This window comes from Epinephelus moara, chromosome 4, assembly GCF_006386435.1.
Source record: "Epinephelus moara isolate mb chromosome 4, YSFRI_EMoa_1.0, whole genome shotgun sequence".
Classification (NCBI taxonomy): domain Eukaryota; kingdom Metazoa; phylum Chordata; class Actinopteri; order Perciformes; family Serranidae; genus Epinephelus; species Epinephelus moara.
In genome coordinates, this window is record NC_065509.1 from 9,024,051 (window position 1) to 9,045,944 (window position 21,894).

The 21,894-nt window shown below is 37.8% G+C and overlaps 1 protein-coding gene across 1 annotated transcript; it reads left to right on the forward strand.

The window, feature by feature from the left end:
- The first annotated feature begins 8,654 nt into the window (after nucleotides 1-8,654).
- hdac3 (histone deacetylase 3) lies at nucleotides 8,655-18,068 on the forward strand. Its single transcript, XM_050042756.1, has 15 exons — nucleotides 8,655-8,839; nucleotides 9,626-9,708; nucleotides 9,884-10,026; nucleotides 11,053-11,134; nucleotides 11,880-11,936; nucleotides 12,036-12,091; nucleotides 12,201-12,334; nucleotides 13,137-13,217; nucleotides 13,699-13,772; nucleotides 13,996-14,060; nucleotides 14,386-14,475; nucleotides 14,579-14,637; nucleotides 15,119-15,198; nucleotides 16,135-16,292; nucleotides 16,431-18,068. The coding sequence occupies exons 1-15, from the start codon at nucleotides 8,785-8,787 to the stop codon at nucleotides 16,498-16,500; spliced, it is 1,287 nt and encodes a 428-aa protein (XP_049898713.1). The 5' UTR covers nucleotides 8,655-8,784; the 3' UTR covers nucleotides 16,501-18,068.
- Nucleotides 18,069-21,894: the final 3,826 nt, after the last annotated feature.

Genomic DNA, 21,894 nt, shown 5'->3' on the forward strand with positions numbered 1-21,894 from the left:
ACTGCAGCAGACTGAATCATTCCTTTGTTAACAAGAACTGAAGAATTTTTCTCAGGTCAGGTTTTTACAGGTAGATGCTTTTTGTCCTCCACCCCGTGAGGAGGACAAGGAGGCAAAACTGCATCTGCTCCGCCCAGTTTGTGCATTGCTATATTATTTTCAACACACAGCGGAACAGCTGTTTGTGTGCTTTGGTGATGATGTGGCTGGTAAGGGCCTATCCAAGAAACGCCTTGCCAGATGGCCTTCTAAATGCATCCTGCAAGCCTATAGGCAGACTGCAAGGGCTCTCCTGAAGTGGTCCATGCACACTCTACACACAGTGAGGCTGCACTGACAGCCTTGTTCAGCAGGGTGAGTTTTGAGGACATACACTGTATGTACAGCAGCATCATGGTCTACGCCCTGTCCATACATATGGTTCTATCTCTTGGACATGTTGGGCTTCTTTTCAGGATCTGTGCTTGCTGAATGACACAGGACTGGTAAAAAGGGTTGGGTGCATGTCAGCTGTGTCACATCTGACCCCCCTCTGGGCGTGATACACCAACATGTTTCTGCGCTACTTCATGACCTGGGAAATGTTGTGTGCAGGATGCTTGTCTTTTGAACTCTAAAAGGTTAGACCACAGCTCCACCTGGTAGCATACTATCTGGGTTGGCTGAGGCTATCTCTGTGCTGTGGCAGCCTACATTACTGGCTCGGTTGCTCTTATGTCGTGACAGGGCTTTCATTCATCAGGCTCCACCCACTGTACCCATTAAGAGTGGAGCGCTGTTCTGAGGGGCCCTGTTGCTCCTACAACGCTTGCTGAAGAGGGTATAGGATGGTGGACAGAGTCCTGTGCAGTCTTATATACTGTGGGGTCCACATGCATTCAGGTAGGCATGTCCTAATTGGTGGAGAGTATAACCCATACAGTCCAGTAGAGGGCTCCACCTTTACTAGTAGAACTAAGGTTACAATATCGTAACCCTTCATTATATATATCATTATTAATTGTGTAATCGCGTGTGTAACACACTTGGCGACTAGACTTTGATCTTGCACCATATTTGTAACAGTCCAATCAATATTTTGAATATATATGTATAGTGTGTGTGTGTGTGTGTGTGTGTGTGTGTGTGTCACTTTTAAAATGGTTGTGTGTATGTGTCATTGATACACCTATCACCTCTGTATTTTGTATATATCTCCATGGCAATGACATACAGGAATGAGTAAATGAGGGCACTTGTCCATGTGTGTGTGTGTGTGTGTGTGTGAGTGTGTGAGTGTGAAAGGGAGTTAGTGTGTGTTTCAACAAACAGGCAGAGACAGATTCTTGACAGAGCAGATTTGGACCCCGGGGCCAAAACAAGCCAGCTAAGGATGAAGCCCACACACACACGCGTGCACACACACACACACACACACACACACAAAAATATACATATGCACACACACACACACACACACACACACACACACACACATTTCAGAGCTATGCAAATGCAGACCTTGACAGGCCTCTGACAGTGTACAAGTATGTTACACTATTATTAAAGTTTGAAATATGTGAGACAAAGTTTGTGAGTGTCGACAGGATCAACAGTAGGTTCAGATATTTACATATCTAAGTAACATGGGAAAGAAAATATTGCTAGCACAAGTTTGGCTTTAGGGAATCAGTGAAATTTTCTTTTGATCTGTTACTGCCAAGTCCATTAAGGATTTAATACAAAGACGTGGATGAATTCTCTGACAAACTTTCTACCACACAGTGCATATTATTTGCTGTAGGGCCTTGCGGACCAACATGCCTGCTGGAGGAATGCATCAAAAATGTAGACATATTTCTTGGCCTGTCTTTATTTTGAACAAGGAACTGGCACAAAACACAAATAAAATACATTAATTTGTCTTTATTATTGTTTTATTAGTTGTATTAGTATTGTTCTTGGAGACCTTGTTTACTGTGGCCTTCTAGCAGAAGAAACACAAGTTTTGTGTCCACAAGGACATAAAATCCAGGTAATAACTGGTTTAAACTTATCTGCTTCTCAGCATACTTGTTGTGGTTAAACCTGGTACTAAATAAAAGGAGCTTTAAGCAGAGATTAAAAGTTATTTCTTATTGGTGGAAATAGTAATTTGACCTCCCCAGATGTTAGTGTTTTGTTGAGCTTCCTGTTACATTTTGTGTTGAAGGCTAAAAGGTGCAGTGAAACTGAGGAAAAAACAGAACAAACTGTGTTCTTAGTTTTAATATTGAGGGCCTGTTCTGGGCACAGGTAATGCTAGGTGAAATTAATACCTCAGTCTTGATGGCCACAGACAAAAAATAGAATACATTAAGCATAAAAAGGCTCAGGGGAATTCCAGGTTCAAATCTGGTCTCCCCCAGCACACATACACACACTAACACACTCTGTGCCCAAAGCTCACCTGCTGAACCTACTGTAACCTGTAACATCAGGAATACATAATACATAACCCATTCAATGCAGGTAGGCTCTGCCATTTAGCTGCAGGCAGAGAAACAAACTAGCAGAAGAGAGAAAGTCAAATGTACATCACCAAACATTCCAACGCAAAACAGCCGACAAGCCAACACACATTCTGTAGAGCGGAGGCAAGGCAGTGTTGCTGTGTGAACGATTACTTATGCCAGCCTCTCTATCAAACTCTGCAAAAGTCATGGATGAATAACTGTCTCTGTTTCTCACATACACACATGTTCCCATGTTCACAGTGTTTCAGGGAGGAGCAAAACTTCAATTTCCATGCAGACAGAGATTTGATAAAATATATTTTTCTACTTGCGTTGATGCTGTAAGTAATAAATTAAATTCACATAACCTATTTATTATGTTTCTTGTCCTGGGTCAAACAAACACAGGACTTTGCCTCAGGAGACCAGTGTTTGTGTCCCATGTGAACCCAAGTGAACTTCATCATCTACCTAATGAAGGTCCATGACCAAAACGTTGTAGTCTAATAAATTTAACCTTTTTCTGCAAGTGCAAACAGTGTGCGGGTGTTCTCCTTTTTGATTCATTGTTTGCCCCACCTACGCACCTGTTTAAGACTGTTTTGGTGTACACAGGACTTTGTTAACTCTCCTAAACCTTACCTGCGGAACTTTATGTTAACATGACAATGCAATTCATTGGGCTCTAATTTGTTAGATATATATGGATTGTTGTGTGTGCATTTTTGTAAGATATCACACGAACCATTGTATGAGGATGCACTGGCAATTTCATATCACAGTATCAATATATATCATGATATGGTAGAATTTCTGTTTATAGGAAACATAACCAGACAGACATGTCTGTTTTTTAGGCTAAGAAAGGATGGCAGAAGAAATACCCGAAAATCAATTCAGCTGGGATGGACATCCAAAAAAAATGTTCACAGGCTGAGATCAATGCCAAAAAAGGTCAATTTATTCAGAACATCCATGCACAAAAAGAAGGGTGCCCAAAGTGCAGAAAATAATAAAAAGTGATTAAAAACAGCAGCAAATGTTTCAGTCCTTGAATATCATCAGTGCTACTGACATGAGTCCTTCACAGAACAGATACAGACACAGACAGATTTCTAGCAGGTGTGATGAATCAGTCAGTTGGTGCCACTAATTAGATGAGATCAACTCTGAGGAGCAGAGGTCCAACTCCCAAATCACAATGACCTATGTATGATGGCAGACCATTTACAAATGTATCAAAAATACATGTATGTACAAAATAAATAAATAAGTAGTACCCTTATTTTTGTGCACCTATGTCCTGAATAAATTGCCGTTTTTTTGGCATTGATCTCAGTCTGTGAATCTTTTTTTTGTGGCTGCTCAGCCCAGTGGAATTGGTGTGCGGGTATTTCTTTTGCCATCCTTTCTTGGTTGTCCATTGTACCAATGCACCCAAGTTAAACTTTTTTGTTGCCCTAAGCAGGCACAGTGTCACAGCAGCCCTAAGACTTTATAGTCTGGTTTTTGGCTAATACGTCTCATGAAAAACCTGACAAAGTTACACCATAACAATGATTTTTAAAAAATCCTATAAACTTAAATTAAGTAGTAACAAACCACTGCTCACTGTATTTGCAACATTGCCCACAATGGCCAGTGTGGACAAGTCTGACAGTATTATTTTACAGTATAATGTAAACCATATTGCCCAACCTTACCTAACCACATAGTTATCTATGTGGATGTCTCAACTTTTTTCTGTGCTTTACCAACATTAGAGTTGAGTTACATAACAGGGTGACATTGAACAAATTAGTACGGAACATTGCTAGAACTGAATATGTTGCATTTGGTGGTAGGAATGTTCTCAAGGATGCAAATAAAGAATATATTAATTTAAAATGCATGAATGACAACAGGTTGTTGTGCTTTCTATAACACTAAAGTTTCTGACTTTGTGTGCCTTAAGGCCTTTAATTATTTCATTATAATAATTATATAACCATAATACTTTAATTATTTTAATTGAATTTAATTAGAATAATTAAAGAATAAATTTAATGATTTAATTAAAATAATTAAAGGCGCTTCACAGCCACACAAGTAGTTTCACTTATTTACTGATCAGACCTCTGCTCAGCTTGAAGTTGGATGGAATTACATGATGTCAGCAAACTCTAACTAACTAATTAGAATAATAAAAGAGTAAGTTGCTTCATCCTTACAGGTGCAAAAAAAATCAATTGTAGGGTGCAGACAACATACTGTGAATGACAGCACCTGTGTGGGGCTTTGAGTCACATTAGTGCTCTTCAATTTTAAAAAAAGATATATAAGTAATAATCAGTACATACATTAATTAGCCAATCAAAAGAAATAATCATCAATAATTGATTAATTGGTAAAGTTAAGCAATATCACACGAGAGGGAGTGATGTTGTACTGTAACTTATATCGTCACGGCTGTGATTCGGTCATAGAAGACAATTACAGCCGTGACGATATACAGTACAACGTCATGACCTCGAGTGTAGTAGGCCTCTTGCTTTTATACAACAGGTCAACAACAGCTTAAACAGCAATGCTGAGTAAGGAAATGTTAACAAAAGGTGATGAAATAAATTATTTAAGTATGTTATNTGGAGGTCTGCACAGAAGAGTCCTGGCTTTCCTTTTCCTCGTCCTCTCCTGACGACCACTCATAATTTCATTCAAATGTAATTTTGGGGAAAATATCCATCTTCTTGGTGTAACGCTATAGTGTCAGTTTACATCAATGAAGCGAGTGTGACAGTTGGTAAATTAACGGCTGTATTTATATTTATAACACCTGTGAGCGGAGTGATTTTACTGTTACAAGTTTCAGTGATGTTATACTCTATATCAGCACTCACGGAATGCCTCTCGTCCAATCAAATTACTCGGTCGGAACTAACTGTTGTATAATGCCAAACATTAGCTGGTCACACCTTCTGAAATGTGGGGACCTTAAATGTGTTTTAAATTACTGTGAATAATGTAATGTATTAATATTTGGGGGTTTAAAATGTTGTCTGACAAAATAAGAACTGTTAAATCCATCATCTTGGTTAAGGAAAATTATAATCCCCACTATTTTCTGGACCAAACATTAAGTGTTTCAGTGGAGAGAACTGACACATTAATAGATAACGGAAATAATTACTAGCTGCAACCTAGTGAAAAAAAAAACCCTAAAACATTTGGAAAGCTTTTCATTCCCATCGACTAAATCATCCACTCTGCCCACACTCCTCCTGTAATTGGTTCATGTGAATGCAGGAATTGTATATAGTGGTGTTTAAAATGGTGTACCAATAAATCACTCTGAAATTCTCTCAAGGGTTCAGCTGTCACACACAGATTTTATACACACGCATCTTTGCAGCATAGACGCTGCAGCTGACATGACCCTGTCTATGTAAGGTTGTGCTGGTAGACCTCTCGGGCACATCTGCTCTTACTATATTACATACACACGCGCGCACACACACACACACACACACACACACACACACACACAGATTTTGTTTTTTGCAGTGGAAAGAAGGTTGAGAAAAACTGAAAAACAGAAGAGAAACAGACTAAAGTAAGGAAATGAAGAAGACATTTCAGTTAGACAATCTTTAAAAATCATTAAACACCCTTGGTGAGAGATGAGAAAATACAGTGTGTGTGTGTGTGTGTGTGTGTGTGTGTGTGTGTCCATATGTTTTTACTGCATGTGTGTTAAATCCTGTGGATGCAGGGAAAGAAAGGTGCAGCAGGAGTTATAACACAGTGTAAAGTTTGGTGTCTCTCATATGATCTGGAAAATCTCCCTCAATCTCTTATTTTTAATAAACAGGTGTTAAAAATTAAACACAGTAACACCCAGGTAATTCTTTTTATTGAGTTCATGCAGAGACGTGTCATCCTGCCTGACATTACTGGATGCTGTCAAAATCAACTGATTAGCACAATAATCCTTTAATAATAGCTCAAAGGTAAAGATGATCCACACTGAAATCCATGACCGGACACTGCCAGCACAAATCACATTCTTCACCTGCGCTGTGTTTTTATTGCTGTCAATCACACATAAACACAAGCAATTTGTTTTTCTAACATTTGGATACCAATGAAAAGATTTAATCTCCGCTTAAACCCAATTTGATGTATTTTGTGTAGGGGTGTGTCAGCAGTTTGGGATCAGCGCTGAAGGTGTTTTTGAAAAACCAAGCTGCTGGGACTTTTTTGTTTTCCTTTCATACATTTAAACATTATCAGCTTATATCTTCTTGAAGCAAATGAATTAACTTTAATGTGAAGAAAAATAATGTGACAAAGTTAAATAATACAATAATGAGCCTGTCGCTCAAACCTTAATGGTTTTCCCTGATTATTTTTGGTTGATCTGTTAAAGCATGTGATTCAATAGCTAAAGCTTTTAGAGCATGTTGGTACAACATATGTTAATACACAACACATACATTCACATCACTTGCATGTTTAATAAAGGTAGGACTTCTTGTCTTTGTGTGTTAAAGATAAATCGATTTGGCAACACCAGTCATACAACTGTACATATGCAGAAGAAAGCACTCGTAAATGCATGTCAGGTAGATTTATTTATCAATTCCTTAGCTTTTATTATTATATCTAGTTTTATTTAAACAAAAATGGTACTAAACAGCACCCAAACATGGTTGTTTGGCACTTATTGCAGCCCATTCACCAGTAAATGTGAGTAAATGTTGCCATTCCACATTGCTATATTGAAACTCTACATTTCCTTACATTTCAACCAGGCAGTGATTGATGTGTGGTTAGGTTTAGGCACAAAAAACACTTGGTTATATGGTTAAAAACAGATCATGTTTTGGCTCGCTTTTGGTGGCACTATCCTGGCAGGAAATGCAGTGATGTCTTGGTAAACATATCGCTTATTGTTGCAGTATCCACGGTGGAAACACAGTGACAGGTCATCAAAAAACATCCATGTTAGTTGGTTAAAAAGCCAATGGAAACACTAAAACAGACTTAAGACTTGCTAAAATAAAACACCAGTTTTGTTGTTTGTTGGTCTTAAACAGTGCTTTGTAGCTTGGCAGGCGTCTCACCTAGGTGCCACGCCATCCACCATCCCCTCCGCCTCATGATGACAAGGTCAACTCATATACTACGTCACTTCAGAGACATTGATATGATACACGCAACATACAAATGAAGTGTATCCATGGTCTGCAGAGACATACAATGTCAACATTTTCTTTGACTGGCATATGTAATTATAGGGGAACCTACTTTAGTGTTATATGGCACCCATCTTTGAAGGGACTGTACAGCACCTTTGTCAAATAGTGCCATATAAAAACATTAGAGGTGTCATATAGCACTATATTGTTTTTTCAAAAATTTAGCACGGGGGCCTTGAATAATGCCAGAAAATACCATTAATTTGAGATTTAGGGAGGCCCAGTATAGGCTTATTATATTACATTGTGCTTAATGATGAGAAAATTGTAGTTGTGACTGAGAATACTGAGAGTGTTTTTTGATTATTGATTATATATTATGTTGCTTGTGGAACTGTCCCTGTGTCCCACAGTGGAAATAAGTATTTTTTACATTTACCTACCCGGGGCCTTGAGATGATAGAAAATGATTGAAAAGGACATAGGTAATTTTTCTGACGACATAAATATATCAGGTAATGTATGAATATAATAGCCTTTTTACTTATGTAATGTTCATATCTACTCATTCGTTTGCCACTTTCTGAGTGGGATAAAGGAAATGAAGGATTTTTTGCTACGTAAACATTGGAGGACTATGACAATGGCAAAAATTTCTTATGAATGCATTCAAATGCAACTGCATTGGAGTGTTCAGGTTTGCAGTGATGACAGACAGGTCACCATGTCCTCTGTGGGGGGCACTGGAATATTTCCTGAACGTGGGGATTAAAAAGTTTTAGTGCCACTGCTTTAATGTGTTAGCCTCTGGGAATAAACTTTGTATTTTCATGTAATGTTTTTATTTTTTCAAAACTAAACTAAAGTGAAGACCAATGCAGGGGTTTAAGGGGTCAGTGGACGAAGTTATAACACTTAACTGTTGTTTATAGTTAGTCCATAAAATGTGACTTTTATTTTTTCAGCCGCATCCTCTCCTCCTCCCCTCTCCGTCATTTCGGTCGCTGTCTGATGACGACTCAGTCGGTGTTTACCATGGCGGCTATCTAATTGAAAGAAAAAATGTGGGGTTTATAGCTGCAATAACAGTCATAGTTTTGCGAATAAAGTCAGAAGATATTTCTTTCAGGATGACCAACAGAACATCTTATTTTTATGACCCAGACGTGGGTAACTTTCATTATGGTGAGTTTGGTTATCGTAGCGAACAGGCCTACAAAGGGAAACGATGCTAATGCATGCTAGCTACATGCTAATAACTTATTTTATTTTCCATATGAAACAATTCACGCTGTCGCATTGCATTTGGGGGTCTGTTGCGCAGGTTTTCACTGTTACATAAATTCATATTCATAGCTTTGTTTTGTACAAATTCCGAAGCTGCTGGTTTGTTCTGCTAACGTTAGCTAACGTGAGGTTTTCAACTTATCTGTATTGGTATTTATTTAAATGTCCCATTATGTGTCGCTCTGTTTTCGCTATCTGCCTGACAGGTCTACGTAGCTCCTACACTCACCTTAACGCTGCCGAATGGTCTGTTTTAGTGATTTCATATTGGTTTACAATAAAGACCATCATATTTACACAGCTAATTAAAATTTTCCGACATTAACGTTATACACCGTAACCGCGATGATACCTCCTTTGAGACTTACAATCTATATATTTAGGATAAAAAAACATTCAATACAATGGTAACAGCATTATTGCACGAATTTTATTGCATGATTACTTGGTATTATCTTTAAAGAAAAAGAATATTCACTGTTATAGCTAGAGGCGAGGCTAGACAGAAACTATGTCCTTCTGTCAGGAGTGATTTCACAGTGATAATGTATTTGTTAGTCTGTTCTGTGTGAAATTAAGATGACTCATTTCAATATTGGGTGTCATGGAAATCGCTCTAATACGTCATAAAAGCTGCATTAAAACCATCTGTACCATAATGTAGAAACTATCTGTCTCTGCCAGGTGCGGGCCACCCCATGAAGCCTCACCGTTTGTCTCTGACTCACAGTCTGGTGCTGCACTATGGACTCTACAAGAAAATGATGGTGAGCAGCACAGAGTGATGGTGGAGCACATTTAGACCCTGCTGATGCTTTTCATACATTTACTCACTCTTCATTAACAATATGAAAAACACCAGAATCAAGAGTATAAACAAAACAGTGTCATACTGTACTTCAATTTACTACAATGTACTACAATTTTTTCTTTTCTTATTAGGTGTTCAAGCCATACAAAGCATCTCAGCACGACATGTGTCGGTTCCACTCTGAAGACTACATAGATTTCCTACAGAAGGTCAGCCCCAACAACATGCAGGGCTTCACAAAGAGCCTCAACACATTCAATGTTGGAGACGACTGGTGAGCATTACTCTTTTTTATTGAAATGGTTTGTTTTATAAACTTATGATGCCCAAAATTGTTACATGTTTTTTGTCACTATTGCAAGTCATAGCATACAAAATCCCCATGATTTCATAGTCATAAAATATCAGACCTTCGTAGTCTCCATTTGGTAGTTGAACCATTTGGTTGGTGAAATGCAATGGACATAAAGATGTGCGTCATCCAGCGGAGTTTCGCTGGCTTTCACTGGGTTTTGCTGGCTCACAGTCTGTTGCTTGCCAGACAGACCCACCCCCCTTGGGTTGGGAACCGGAGGGTCGCCTGTTCGAGTCCCCGTCCGGACCAAAATATGGAGCGTGGACTGGTGGCTGGAGAGGTGCCAGTTCACCTCCTGGGCACTGCCGAGGTGCCCTTGAGCAAGGCACCGAACCCCCCCAACCGCTCGGGGCGCCTGACCAAAGGGCAGCCCCCTCACTCTGAGATCTCTCCACTTTGTGCATGTATAGGTCCTGTTTGTGCATGTGTGTGTCTTTCCTGTGTGTAATTGACAAGCAAGAGTGAAAAACATTGAATTTCCCCTCAGGGGGATTAATAAAGTGAATAAACTTAAACTTTTTTCTCTGTTTTCTCTGGTCATGTAGCACCAGTTTCAATATTATTTGCCTCTTTCTGCTGCATAGACAGTCCAGTTTAATTAAAAGACCGTCTTTCCAGTGGATCATTACAAATATGCTATGTTTTTAGAAGTAGCAAGTAGTCACACTGTAAGAAAAACTAAATCATGTATAGAAAATTTTGATGTATGAAGATGCATTGATAACCAGTTTCTAATCGCATCGTGAGTCCTCTTGAGTCAAAATCTAATCATGAAGGGCGTAGAGAGATTTTCACCCCTACTTTTTACCCCTCTGAAACACTAGTGACCAGTCCACAGTTTAAATACCTGATACTCCACCTGGTAGCTAGATTGACTATCACTATTATTGGGGGACTGACTAAACCATAGCTGAAATATATTGTGCCTGTGTTTTTTTGTTTCAGTCCTGTGTTTCCTGGTCTTTTTGAGTTTTGCTCAAGATACACAGGAGCCTCCTTACAGGGAGCTACACAGCTTAACCACAAGGTAACACACACATGCAAACACACACACACACACACACACACACACACACACACACACACACACCCAACCGAAGTCAGTGTTCTGTGCCATTTATCTTCTTATTATTTCAGCTGCAGTCATGGTAACTTCCTGTCCTGCTCTCAGGCTTCTGCTGAGCAGCTGGTGATTAGAGACGAACATGTGTGCAGCAGATGATACCTAAATCACTGGACGTCACTCACACAGTGTTAACACTTCTTTGTTGAACTGAGACAGCAGCAGCATGGCTGCAGCACTACTGGGCCCCAGGAAGTGTGCCAGGCTTTGAAGCCAATTTCCGTTGTGGCCAAACAATAGAATTACATCATTCACTAAATGCCATGTGGCCCACAAGACTTTTTCCTATACACATACATGGCTTAAGAGCTGTCTCTAAATCAGTAGATACATTTTTTGAGTGTCATGAACCCTGCGCTTAAACCACCACATGATTAAATCATCTTATCCCCATTCAAGTTAGCAGAGTGCTAAACCTAAAGTAGCTGGATCAGTTAACAGAAGTCCCAGTGTGCCTGCTCTATTGGCCACACAGTCTGAAAGTGGCAGGTGAACTTTTCTGGCTTCATGCACCACTGAGCAGCTTTCATAGGAGTGAACAGGGCCCCGCCTCCAGCGCTGTATCTAGTTGTCTTTATACATTTATGCCACTGGCAGACTTGGTCATGGTGATTGTGTGACCTTTAACTGATTCTTCTTTGTTTTCCAGATCTGTGACATTGCCATCAACTGGGCCGGAGGTTTGCATCATGCCAAGAAATTTGAGGTCAGAGCTAAGTGCTGTTTATTGTTGCTCTTAATGCTAAACAGTTGACATTTAGCTGTGAATGGTTAAAGAACTAAAATGATTTTTCTGTGTTTGCAGGCATCTGGGTTCTGTTATGTCAATGACATTGTCATCAGTATACTGGAGCTACTCAAGTAAGAAGACACTCTTCTGAATAACCTTCAAGTGTCTGCTGTGTCTGTTTCTCTCTTTACATCTGTGTGTGTGTGTGTGTGTGTGTGTGTGTGTGTGTGTGTGTTACAGATACCACCCGAGGGTTCTGTACATCGACATAGATATCCACCATGGCGACGGCGTTCAGGAGGCCTTTTACCTGACAGATCGCGTCATGACTGTGTCCTTCCACAAATATGGGAACTACTTTTTCCCAGGAACAGGTACGAGCTACTTAAAGCATCTAAGAAAAGTTTTGTTGATCAGATTGTGTTTTTCTTTTGGTTAGAGTACAGTCTGGGCATTTCTGCACAGATTCTGAAAATGCCATTCATCTGCATGGCAGTTTTAATTTGGCCTATAAGTAGTGTTAATTTGTTCAGCCATTTTTTTTTATTTTGTAGAACATTTACAGCTAAGTAAACACAAAAGAAGGTAATAGGGGATCTTTTACTGCAGCTCTAGCGCACCTGCTCACCTTCAACTCTGCTCATCCCTTTCTATGTTTGAAATGAAACAGTAATAGATGACATGAGCCTCTGACTTGGCTACGATATCAAACAGATAGTAATGTGTTGCTAATTTTAGATAAACCTTGTTCCTGATCACCAGCTCTGATAAACTGAAGAGAAAGTGAAACTTAACTTGAAAAATGCAGATCTGTAGCTACACCTGGCTTCCCCTCTGAACTACCTACCTTGCAATTTGCTGTAGTGTTATGCTAATAAGCCCCACACAATTTGACAGGTTTGGTTCCTTAAGTTTTTGATGTGACAAGTCCAAATCTGTGTTTTTTAAACTGTCATTGGTTACAGTTCCAGGGGGGGAAATGCTCTGCTGTGGCGCTGACCATTTCTCTCATGATATGCCTTTTAGCATATAAAGTTTTATGCATTTCTGATCTACTTTAACATTTTGAAAGTGATGCAATCTATGCATTCTGAGCTGCGTTATTACAGTATGTCATCACTGTGTTGTCTCTGTATAGGTGTGTTTTAACACAATGTGTTTGTATGTTTGCTGCAGGTGACATGTATGAGGTGGGAGCAGAGAGCGGGCGGTACTACTGCCTCAATGTTCCTCTCAGAGACGGCATCGATGACCAGAGTGAGTTCACTTGCTGCTCAGATTTAATCACTGAAATGTAACACGTGTAGCGTTGCAACCGTCTCAGAAAATATCACGGTTTCACTGTAACACGGTATGACAGAATTGTATTATTATGAATCAGAAAGACCCTTAAAGGAATGAAAACAGAAGGGTTATTTTTGGTTGAACAAATGTTTTACTACTTTAACTGAAACTTGAAACCATTTGGTGAATGGAAGTTTGTGTAAAAAGTCCCACCATAGAAAATAACTTTAATAAAGGGGAGATTCTTTGTCCAGTTGTATATTTTTTTCAATATCGTAGATAAGCAAACGTACACAATGTGATAACCGTCAACTTTTATGTCATAATATACCTTGAAACCAGTATATTGCTGCAACCCTAACAACGTATTGTATAAATGACACATAGAGCTCAGTAGCTTTGAAGATACACACTCCTATGAACCATGGCCAACATTTGTGTTTGTGTGGCCCAGGCTACAGGCAGCTCTTCCAGCCGGTTATTAAACAGGTGGTGGATTTCTACCAGCCGACTTGCATCGTTCTACAGGTCAGTGTGTATCTCTGAATCTTTAATGCAGGATTAATCTGTTTAATTAACACTTGTCCTCTCAGCTAATGGAGCATTGATCACTGAGTCTGTGTTTGATGAAATGACAGATGTTTGACTGAGATCAGAGCCAGATAAAGTAAACTTGTCAGATTATAAGGCTGCATGTAATCGCTGGATGATCGTTCACACATTCAAAGCCTGTGTGTTATTCTACTTCCAGTGTGGAGCAGATTCTCTGGGCTGCGACAGACTGGGCTGCTTCAACCTCAGTATACGAGGACATGGGTGAGACTCACTTATATTACATCGCCTGGTTTTGATCAGGGGCTGTATCACAAAGCAGATTTAATTTACTCTGGCTCCTTTGGGGTTACCTGCCATCACTGAGCCTAACATTAGTGATCCTGGATAAGTGGTATCATGATGCTGGTTATGAACTGGCTCTTAGCTGAGTTTTGCAATCCAGCTACGAGTATTCATGTCAGAGTTTTTAATTACAAGCAAAATCATCAGAACCATAAATGAAGTACTTAAAATGAAAGCAGTGATGTTTTTGTTTTATCCTGTACATGTGTGTTAATGTGTGTTCGCTTTGCTCTCTGTGTTTCAGTGAATGTGTGGAGTTTGTAAAGAGTTTTAAGATTCCTCTGTTGGTCCTGGGAGGGGGAGGATACACAGTGAGGAACGTAGCTCGCTGCTGGTGAGTTTGGTTTTTCAAACGAAATGTGTTATGGTCAAGAGGAGAGAGAGGTCCCATGATATGGGCTTTGTTGTTTTAATAAGGCTGTTTGGTTCTGTTGCAGGACCTTTGAGACATCTCTCTTATTGGATGAGTCCATCAGTGATGAGCTGCCGTATAGCGGTGAGTAAGAATTTCTTTATTCTCATTGTACTGGTGCATTTAATGAAATTAAGGCACACTACCTGAGTGGAGCTCAAATAAACAAGATATGAAGTAATGATAGCGTTTAAAATAACAATAAGATAAAGACAATATTAGGATTATGTTTTCATCAGTGTATAATTATCTGTGTTTTATTATAAGCGTTTCGTGAATATGATTATGCACCTTCCCTGCACCTCAGTGTTGTTTCTTGTTCTTATTGCCCAAAATGGCTTCAGTATAGAGTTCTGGTTTGTTTTTGTGGAGTAGAGATTAATGTTGAGCATGTACAACTAGTAGCGCCATCTGTTGGAAGATAATCGATATGACATTTTGAATCTACATCTGAGTAAATGATTGCTGAAGGACTGAGAATTCCGTAGAAGTGATTTTTCACACAGAGATTGAAGAGAAAAATCTCTTAATTGTGTCCTCCTCCTCTTGTTTGTGTCCTCTGCAGAGTATTTTGAGTACTTTGCTCCAGACTTCACGCTGCATCCTGATGTCAGCACCAGGATAGAAAACCAGAACTCCAGACAGGTGAGACATCATCTCACACTGATTAGTGACAGTATTATAATATCATAGCGTCTGCAGGACCTGCAACAGTGATGCATTACTTATATTTTAAGTGCTTTAAAGGGTTACTTCACTGATTTTCAACAAGCTCTGTATCATAACACTTTGGGTAGTATGTATAAATAAACTGTTGTAAACTTCCCTATATCTACCCACTGCCCAGATCTCCCTGCTCCCCTCCCAGAAAAACTCCACCAGATGATGCATATTACATCATCTGGTGGAGTTTCGCTGGCTCTCAGGCTGTTCTTCTGCATTTTCATATTGCCCACCACTAATGCCTCCACCATGGACATAAAAGTAGATAAAGAGACAAACTAGCTCCTCTCTCTCAAACTCAGACCAGACTACAATCAAACACTAAAACTAAGCTGTGCTAATCAAATGTAAACAGAAATTGTGTTACTGCACTGCCCATTTCTCACCTAAAATGTTCTTTAGAAACATATTTGAGTGCCCTGTTTAGCTGTAGTAACAAGTTTGTAAACAGGAAGTGGGAGCCATACTGTTTCTTGCACAGTGAAAACGGAGGCCGAAAAACTGAGATCAAACAGTAAAACTCCAGTGTTTTCAAAAACATGTTTTAGCTCAAAGTTAAACTGTAATACGAATGTTTTTGATACCAACTGGCCGCCATTGTGCCAAAAGTACAAGTTGTCATAGCATCACCTACCAGCGGGAGCGTTTATTGGTGTGCTGCAGCGCATTGCATCCTGGTAGTTGTAGGTTTTCTACCTCATGAACCAAAGCAAAGCTAGAGTCCTTTTTCTGTTTTTTTTTCAGTGGTGGAATACTTCTTTAACAAGTTACAGTTGTTTGTTGAGAACAGAAAGATAATAAGTCACATGAGGATAAATCCTCCGTGCAGTCTTCCTAACTGTTTGCATGTTGTTGCAGTACTTGGAGCAGATCCGTCAAACGGTGTTCGAGAACTTGAAGATGCTGAACCACGCACCTAGCGTCCAGATCCACGACGTTCCCTCTGACATGCTGAGCTACGAACGCACAGACGAGCCAGACCCCGATGAGAGGGGAGGCGAGGAAAACTACACCAGGTCAGTACACCTGCATGGTGTTAAGATGAGCACAGTACATGTGTTTAAATATTTTGATTGTATTAGTGTTCTCTGAAATATTCCAAATCTTAAAAACTTCCTGTACCTAACTGGCTGTCGATAACGTTACTTCCTCAGGCCGGAGGCAGCCAACGAGTTTTACGACGGTGACCACGACAACGACAAAGAAAGCGACGTTGAAATTTGACCCGTGAGGATGAAAGGAGTGGAGCTTTTTCCTCGCAGCATTTAGTTTGCATCGGCTGCAGTCTCCAAACATCACATCATCACTGCAGATTTAACAGAAATTCGAACATTTGTGGAAGGACTAAAAAGACTCTAGCTCTGCTCTTTTACTCAGTAGGTTCTCTTTTTCTAAAAGTCCACAGTTCGCCATCCTATAAATCGTCATCTTGGTTGTTCCAGCGCCGTAACTCATCAGCACCAGATCCTTGTGTATAATGTCACTGAGTAGATCTCTACACACAGCAGTATTCCCATTTCTATAAGGGGTTGTCAAATATTGTAACAGACAGGGTGAGCCCAGATGACATATCCTTTGATAAAACTGGACACTGAAACATACAGTGTCATGTAATGGATATGCCGTTCCTTGTTTTTTTTTTTGTTTTTTTTAAATTTACAAGCAATGTTGACTTGTAGCAGGACTCAAAACAAACATTTTCTGTACTGTATGTGCACATGAACAGTCAAACATTTAGATTTTGATAGAGATTTTTTCCTAATGTTTTTTTTCCACTTGTAATCTTCTTCATGTTATCTTAAGTGTCATTTGAAACAAAGTATTTTAATCAACTGAAATGGACAGCCTAAGCAATGTATGCTGTCCCACACATAAAGTGGCTTAAAGAATGTCCTGAGTATCCCAAAAGTCGACCCTGAGATTTCAAAGCTGTTAGTTTGGAGCTCCATGTGGCAGAACGCAGTGTACAGTACACGTGAAGGCACTCATGGGAAAAAAAACACTCCCTGCCAGGTGTCATGGAAAAGACATGAGGAGTTATTTCATCTTACGAGAAACATGAGAAGCTGCTCCTGCCACGATACATTAGTCACACATCAGCCAATTCAGATGTTTAAAACTACGCTTAAACCGTTTTTGACAGAATCTCAAAGGTAGAAATTCCAGCTATGATTTTAGGTCCATAGTTTTCTTATTTTACAGTCACTGTGTAGCTCTCAGAATGTGTTTTTGTTTTTTAACTCCAAGCATTACCCACGTGCCTTACAGCTCTGAGAGGTCAAGCACTGGTGTAGAGCTGGGCACTTTGACATCAACGTCCCTTTTAACTTGACACTGATTTGGATTTCTACAAGTAAACTTCTGTAAATGAGGCAACTGGATTTGAGCTGATGCAAACAGGAAGTTATTCTCCTGTTTGTCATTCCTTTCTCTTCTCTCTGTTCATTACTGTATATATAGTTATAAATGTACGGACTGTGAGTGTGTTCATGACGTAGAAGAGGAAAGCTGTGGTGATGAGGCTGGTAGTTTGGTAGAGAAACATTTTGTACTGATGCAGATGATTTGTTCAGTGATCACATGTCAATGCTGGTCCTTCACTGTGCAACTTCATCAAAATGGGCTTGTTACAGATGGACATTAGTGGCAGTAGAACTGTGTTTGAAGCCACAGTAGAAATATTTCCTTCAATCTGCAACCTCCAGTCCTCTTTTAGCCAAAAACAGGTTTTATGTGATTTTTGATATTGTTGTCTACTTTTGGTTTTAATAAAAAAATATAAATATAACAAATTGAGTCAGTGTATGTCATATGAAAGTGTTTAAAAGCAACTACAAGGAGTTTTAAGTGGTTATGAAACAGTTTCAGTGTCATACTGATGCCTCTGTATAACCAACATACGCAAATGAGATCATCAGTGAGAAGATGTTTTCTAATTTTGTCAAATGATTTTTAATACCTGTGCTCCTGAGCAATTCCCTGCAAAATGAGATGCAACAATTTACCAAAAGAAGAAATGTCATAAAAAAGTCTTTGTTTACTATGTCAAAAAATAGTATACTATAGTCATAATATACTTGGCCTATGTCGTAAGAAAGTCATGGCGTAGTTTTTCATTAGAAAATATATAGTATCTATGCAAGAAACATCTCCTAGATGCACTGGGACACATCATCAGTGATGTATCCTGGGATCATCAAGTGTTTCGGGTCTCACAACATCATACACCCTCCCCCAGGCAACCCAGCCAGGTTGATCAGGCCCCGACTTGCGTCCCAGTAGCAACCCACGAATCAGCCCTCTTAATCCAAAGCCACCTAGTGGCTTTTTCTGCAGACTCAAGTGGCGGATTGAATGGCCCAATCGGCTGAGGACTCTGCAAAGTGAGCGACCTGCAAAACCTCTGCAGCCAACTTCTATGGGCTCAAAGAATGTCCTCTAGCCTCTCTCCCTGCACTCCTCCTCCAGCTCCTGGCGCGTTTCCTCTCGTTGGCCTCTTTGATGCGCTCTTCCCAGGGCACCGTGAGTTCCAACACTAGCAGGTGTTTTGAAGCCTCAGATATTATAACCATGTCTGGGTGGGGCGATGTTGTTGCAATGTGCTGTGGGAACCTCAGCTGCTTTCCCAGGTCGACCTGCAGCTCCCAGTCAGAGGCTGTGTGGAGGAGGCCTGATATTGCCTTTTGACACGACCGGGGTTTCTCTCCAGCTTTTACGAAAAGGACTACCTTTTTTGGAGCACAATGGTGTTTGCTGGTGCTGATGGCTGAGGCTAAACTCCCGGCAACTGCCTTAAGCACCTGGTCATGGCGCCAGCGATAGCTGCCATTGGCCAGGGCCTTTGGGCAGCTGCTGAGGAGATGTTCTAAAGAGTTTCTATTAGTATAGCAAGTCAACAAAAAGTCATAGTAAAATGTGTCAATAATAAGGAAGTCATAGTATTGTATTTCATAAAAAATATAAATTGTCGTACAGTATATCATTAAAATTTATTTAAAAAAAAGGTCACACTATGTCATAAAGCCATTCAAATTAGTACAGTATGTCTTGAAAATATTTTTAAAAAGGCCATATTATGGTGTCTAGTATGTCAGTAAAATATTGTTTGTGTCAAAGTATAAAACAAAAAAAGTCTTAAAATAGTTTGTCATATAAAACAAAATAATCACAGTATACTATGTCATTGATTTTTTTGAGAAATATCATAGTGTCATCATGTCAGATAAAATAAAATAAAAAGTCATAAGGTAGTGTGTCATTAAAATCTAAAAAAGGTTATGGAATGGTATGTTATAAAAATATTTTTTTAATAAAATGTCATATTATGGTTTGTCATTAATAACTAAGAAAATGATCATAGTATGGCATGTCATAAAAATCTAAATAAGGTCAAAGTATAGTATGTCAAAAAAAAATGAAAAAAGGTAGTAGTATTGTATGTCATAAAAATATGAAAAAAGAGGTCATAGTATAGCACGCCATACAAATATAAATAAAAAGCCATATTATAGTATGTCATAAAAACAAAAAAAGGTCATAGTATAGTATGTCATAAAAATGAAAAAGGTAGTAGTATTGATATTGAATGTCATAAAAATATGAAAAAAGAGGTCATAGTATAGTATGTTGTAGAAATATTTTTTTTGAAAATGTTCATAGTATAGTATGCCATAAAAATATAAATAAAAAAGTCATATTATTGTATGTCATAAAAACATAAAAAAGGTCATAGTATAGCGTGTCATAAAATATAAAAAGGTCACAGTATAGTATGTCATAAAAATAAAAAAAGTCACATTATAGTATGTCAAAAAAATATAAAAAAGGTCATAGTATAGTATGTCATAAAAATATAAAAAAGGTCATAGTATAGTATGTCGTAAAAATATAAAAAGGTCACAGTACAGTATGTCATAGAAATATAAAAAAGGTCCCAGCATAGTATGTCATAAAAATATAAAAAAGGTCATAGTATAGTATGTCGTAAAAATATAAAAAGGTCACAGTACAGTATGTCATAGAAATATAAAAAAGGTCACATTATATTATGTCATAAAAATGTAAAAAAAAAAAAAAAAAAAGGTCACATTATAGTATGCCATAAAAATTTGAAAAATTCACATTATAGTATGTCAAAAATATAAAAATGTCACAGTATAGTATGTCATAAAAATTAAAAAAAAGTCACATTATAGTATGTCATAAAAATATAAAAAAGGTCATAGTATAGAATGTCATAAAAATATAAAAAGGTCACAGTATAGTATGTCATACAATATAAAAAAGGTCACATTATATTATGTCATAAAAATATAAAAAAAGGTCATAGTATAGCATGTCATAAAAATGTAATAAAAAAGGTCACATTATAGTATGTCAAAAATTTGAAAAATCACATTATAGTATGTCAAAAATATTAAAAAAAAAGGTCACAGTAAAGTATGTCATAAAAATGTAAAAAAAAAAAAGGTCACATTACAGTATGTCATAAAAATATAAAAAAGGTCATAGTATAGTATGTCATAAAAAAAAGGGTCACATTACAGTATGTCATAAAAATATAAAAAAGGTCATAGTATAGTATGTCATAAAAATATAAAAAAGGTCACAGTATAGTATGTCATAAAAATGTAAAAAAAACAAAAAAAAACGGAAAAAAACGGTCACATTACAGTATGTCATAAAAATATAAAAAAGGTCACAGTATTGTATGCCATAAAAATATCAAAAAAGGTCAGATTATAGTATGTCATAAAAATATGATAAAAAGGTCATAGTATAGTATGTCATAAAGAAGGTCATAGTATTGTATGTCATAAAAATATAAAAAGGTCATAGTAAAGTATCTAACAAAACTATAAAAAAGGTCATAGTATGTCCTAAAATATAAAAACGATCACAGTATAGTATGTCATAAAAATATATTTCAAAAAAAGGTCATAATATAGCATGGCATAAAAACAGAAATAAAAAGTTCATAGTATATAGTATGTCAAAAACATGAAAAAGGTCACAGTATAGAATGTCATAGAAATATAAAAAGTTAATTTTATAGTATGTAAAAAAACAGAAAAAGGTCATAGTATAGTATATAAAAATAATAATAATAATAATAAAAAGGTCATAGTGTATTTAAACTAGTATATTATAGAAATGTATAACAATTCACGGTATCGCTTGCCATAAAAATATTCTTAAAAAGTCATAATATAGTATGTCATAAAAATATATTTTTTTAAAAAGGTCCCAGTATAGTATTTCATAAATGTATTTAAAATATAGTCATAGTATAGTATGTCATATAAATATGAATAAAGAGGTCACATTATAGTATGTCATAAAATATAAAAACGTTCACAGTATAGTTTGTCACAAAAACATATTTTTTTTAAAAAAAGGTCATAGTATAGCATGGCATAAAAATATGAAAAAAGGTCATAGTTTAGTATGTCATAAAAACATAAATAAAAAGTCATAGTATAGTATGTCATAATAATGTAAAAAGGTCATAGTATAGTATGTCATAAAAATGTAAAAAGGTCATAGTATAGTATGTCATAAAAATGTAAAAAGGTCATAGTATAGTATGTCATAAAAACAAATAAAAAGGTCATAGTA

Excerpts from the sequence above, each read along its gene's own strand:
- hdac3 (XM_050042756.1), top strand. The coding sequence starts at position 8,785 with ATGACCAACAGAACATCTTATTTTTATGACCCAGACGTGGGTAACTTT. Across the intron at positions 8,840-9,625 it reads CGTGGGTAACTTTCATTATG|GTGCGGGCCACCCCATGAAG; the intron begins GTGAGTTTGGTT and ends TGTCTCTGCCAG. Across the intron at positions 13,773-13,995 it reads CGACTTGCATCGTTCTACAG|TGTGGAGCAGATTCTCTGGG; the intron begins GTCAGTGTGTAT and ends TTCTACTTCCAG.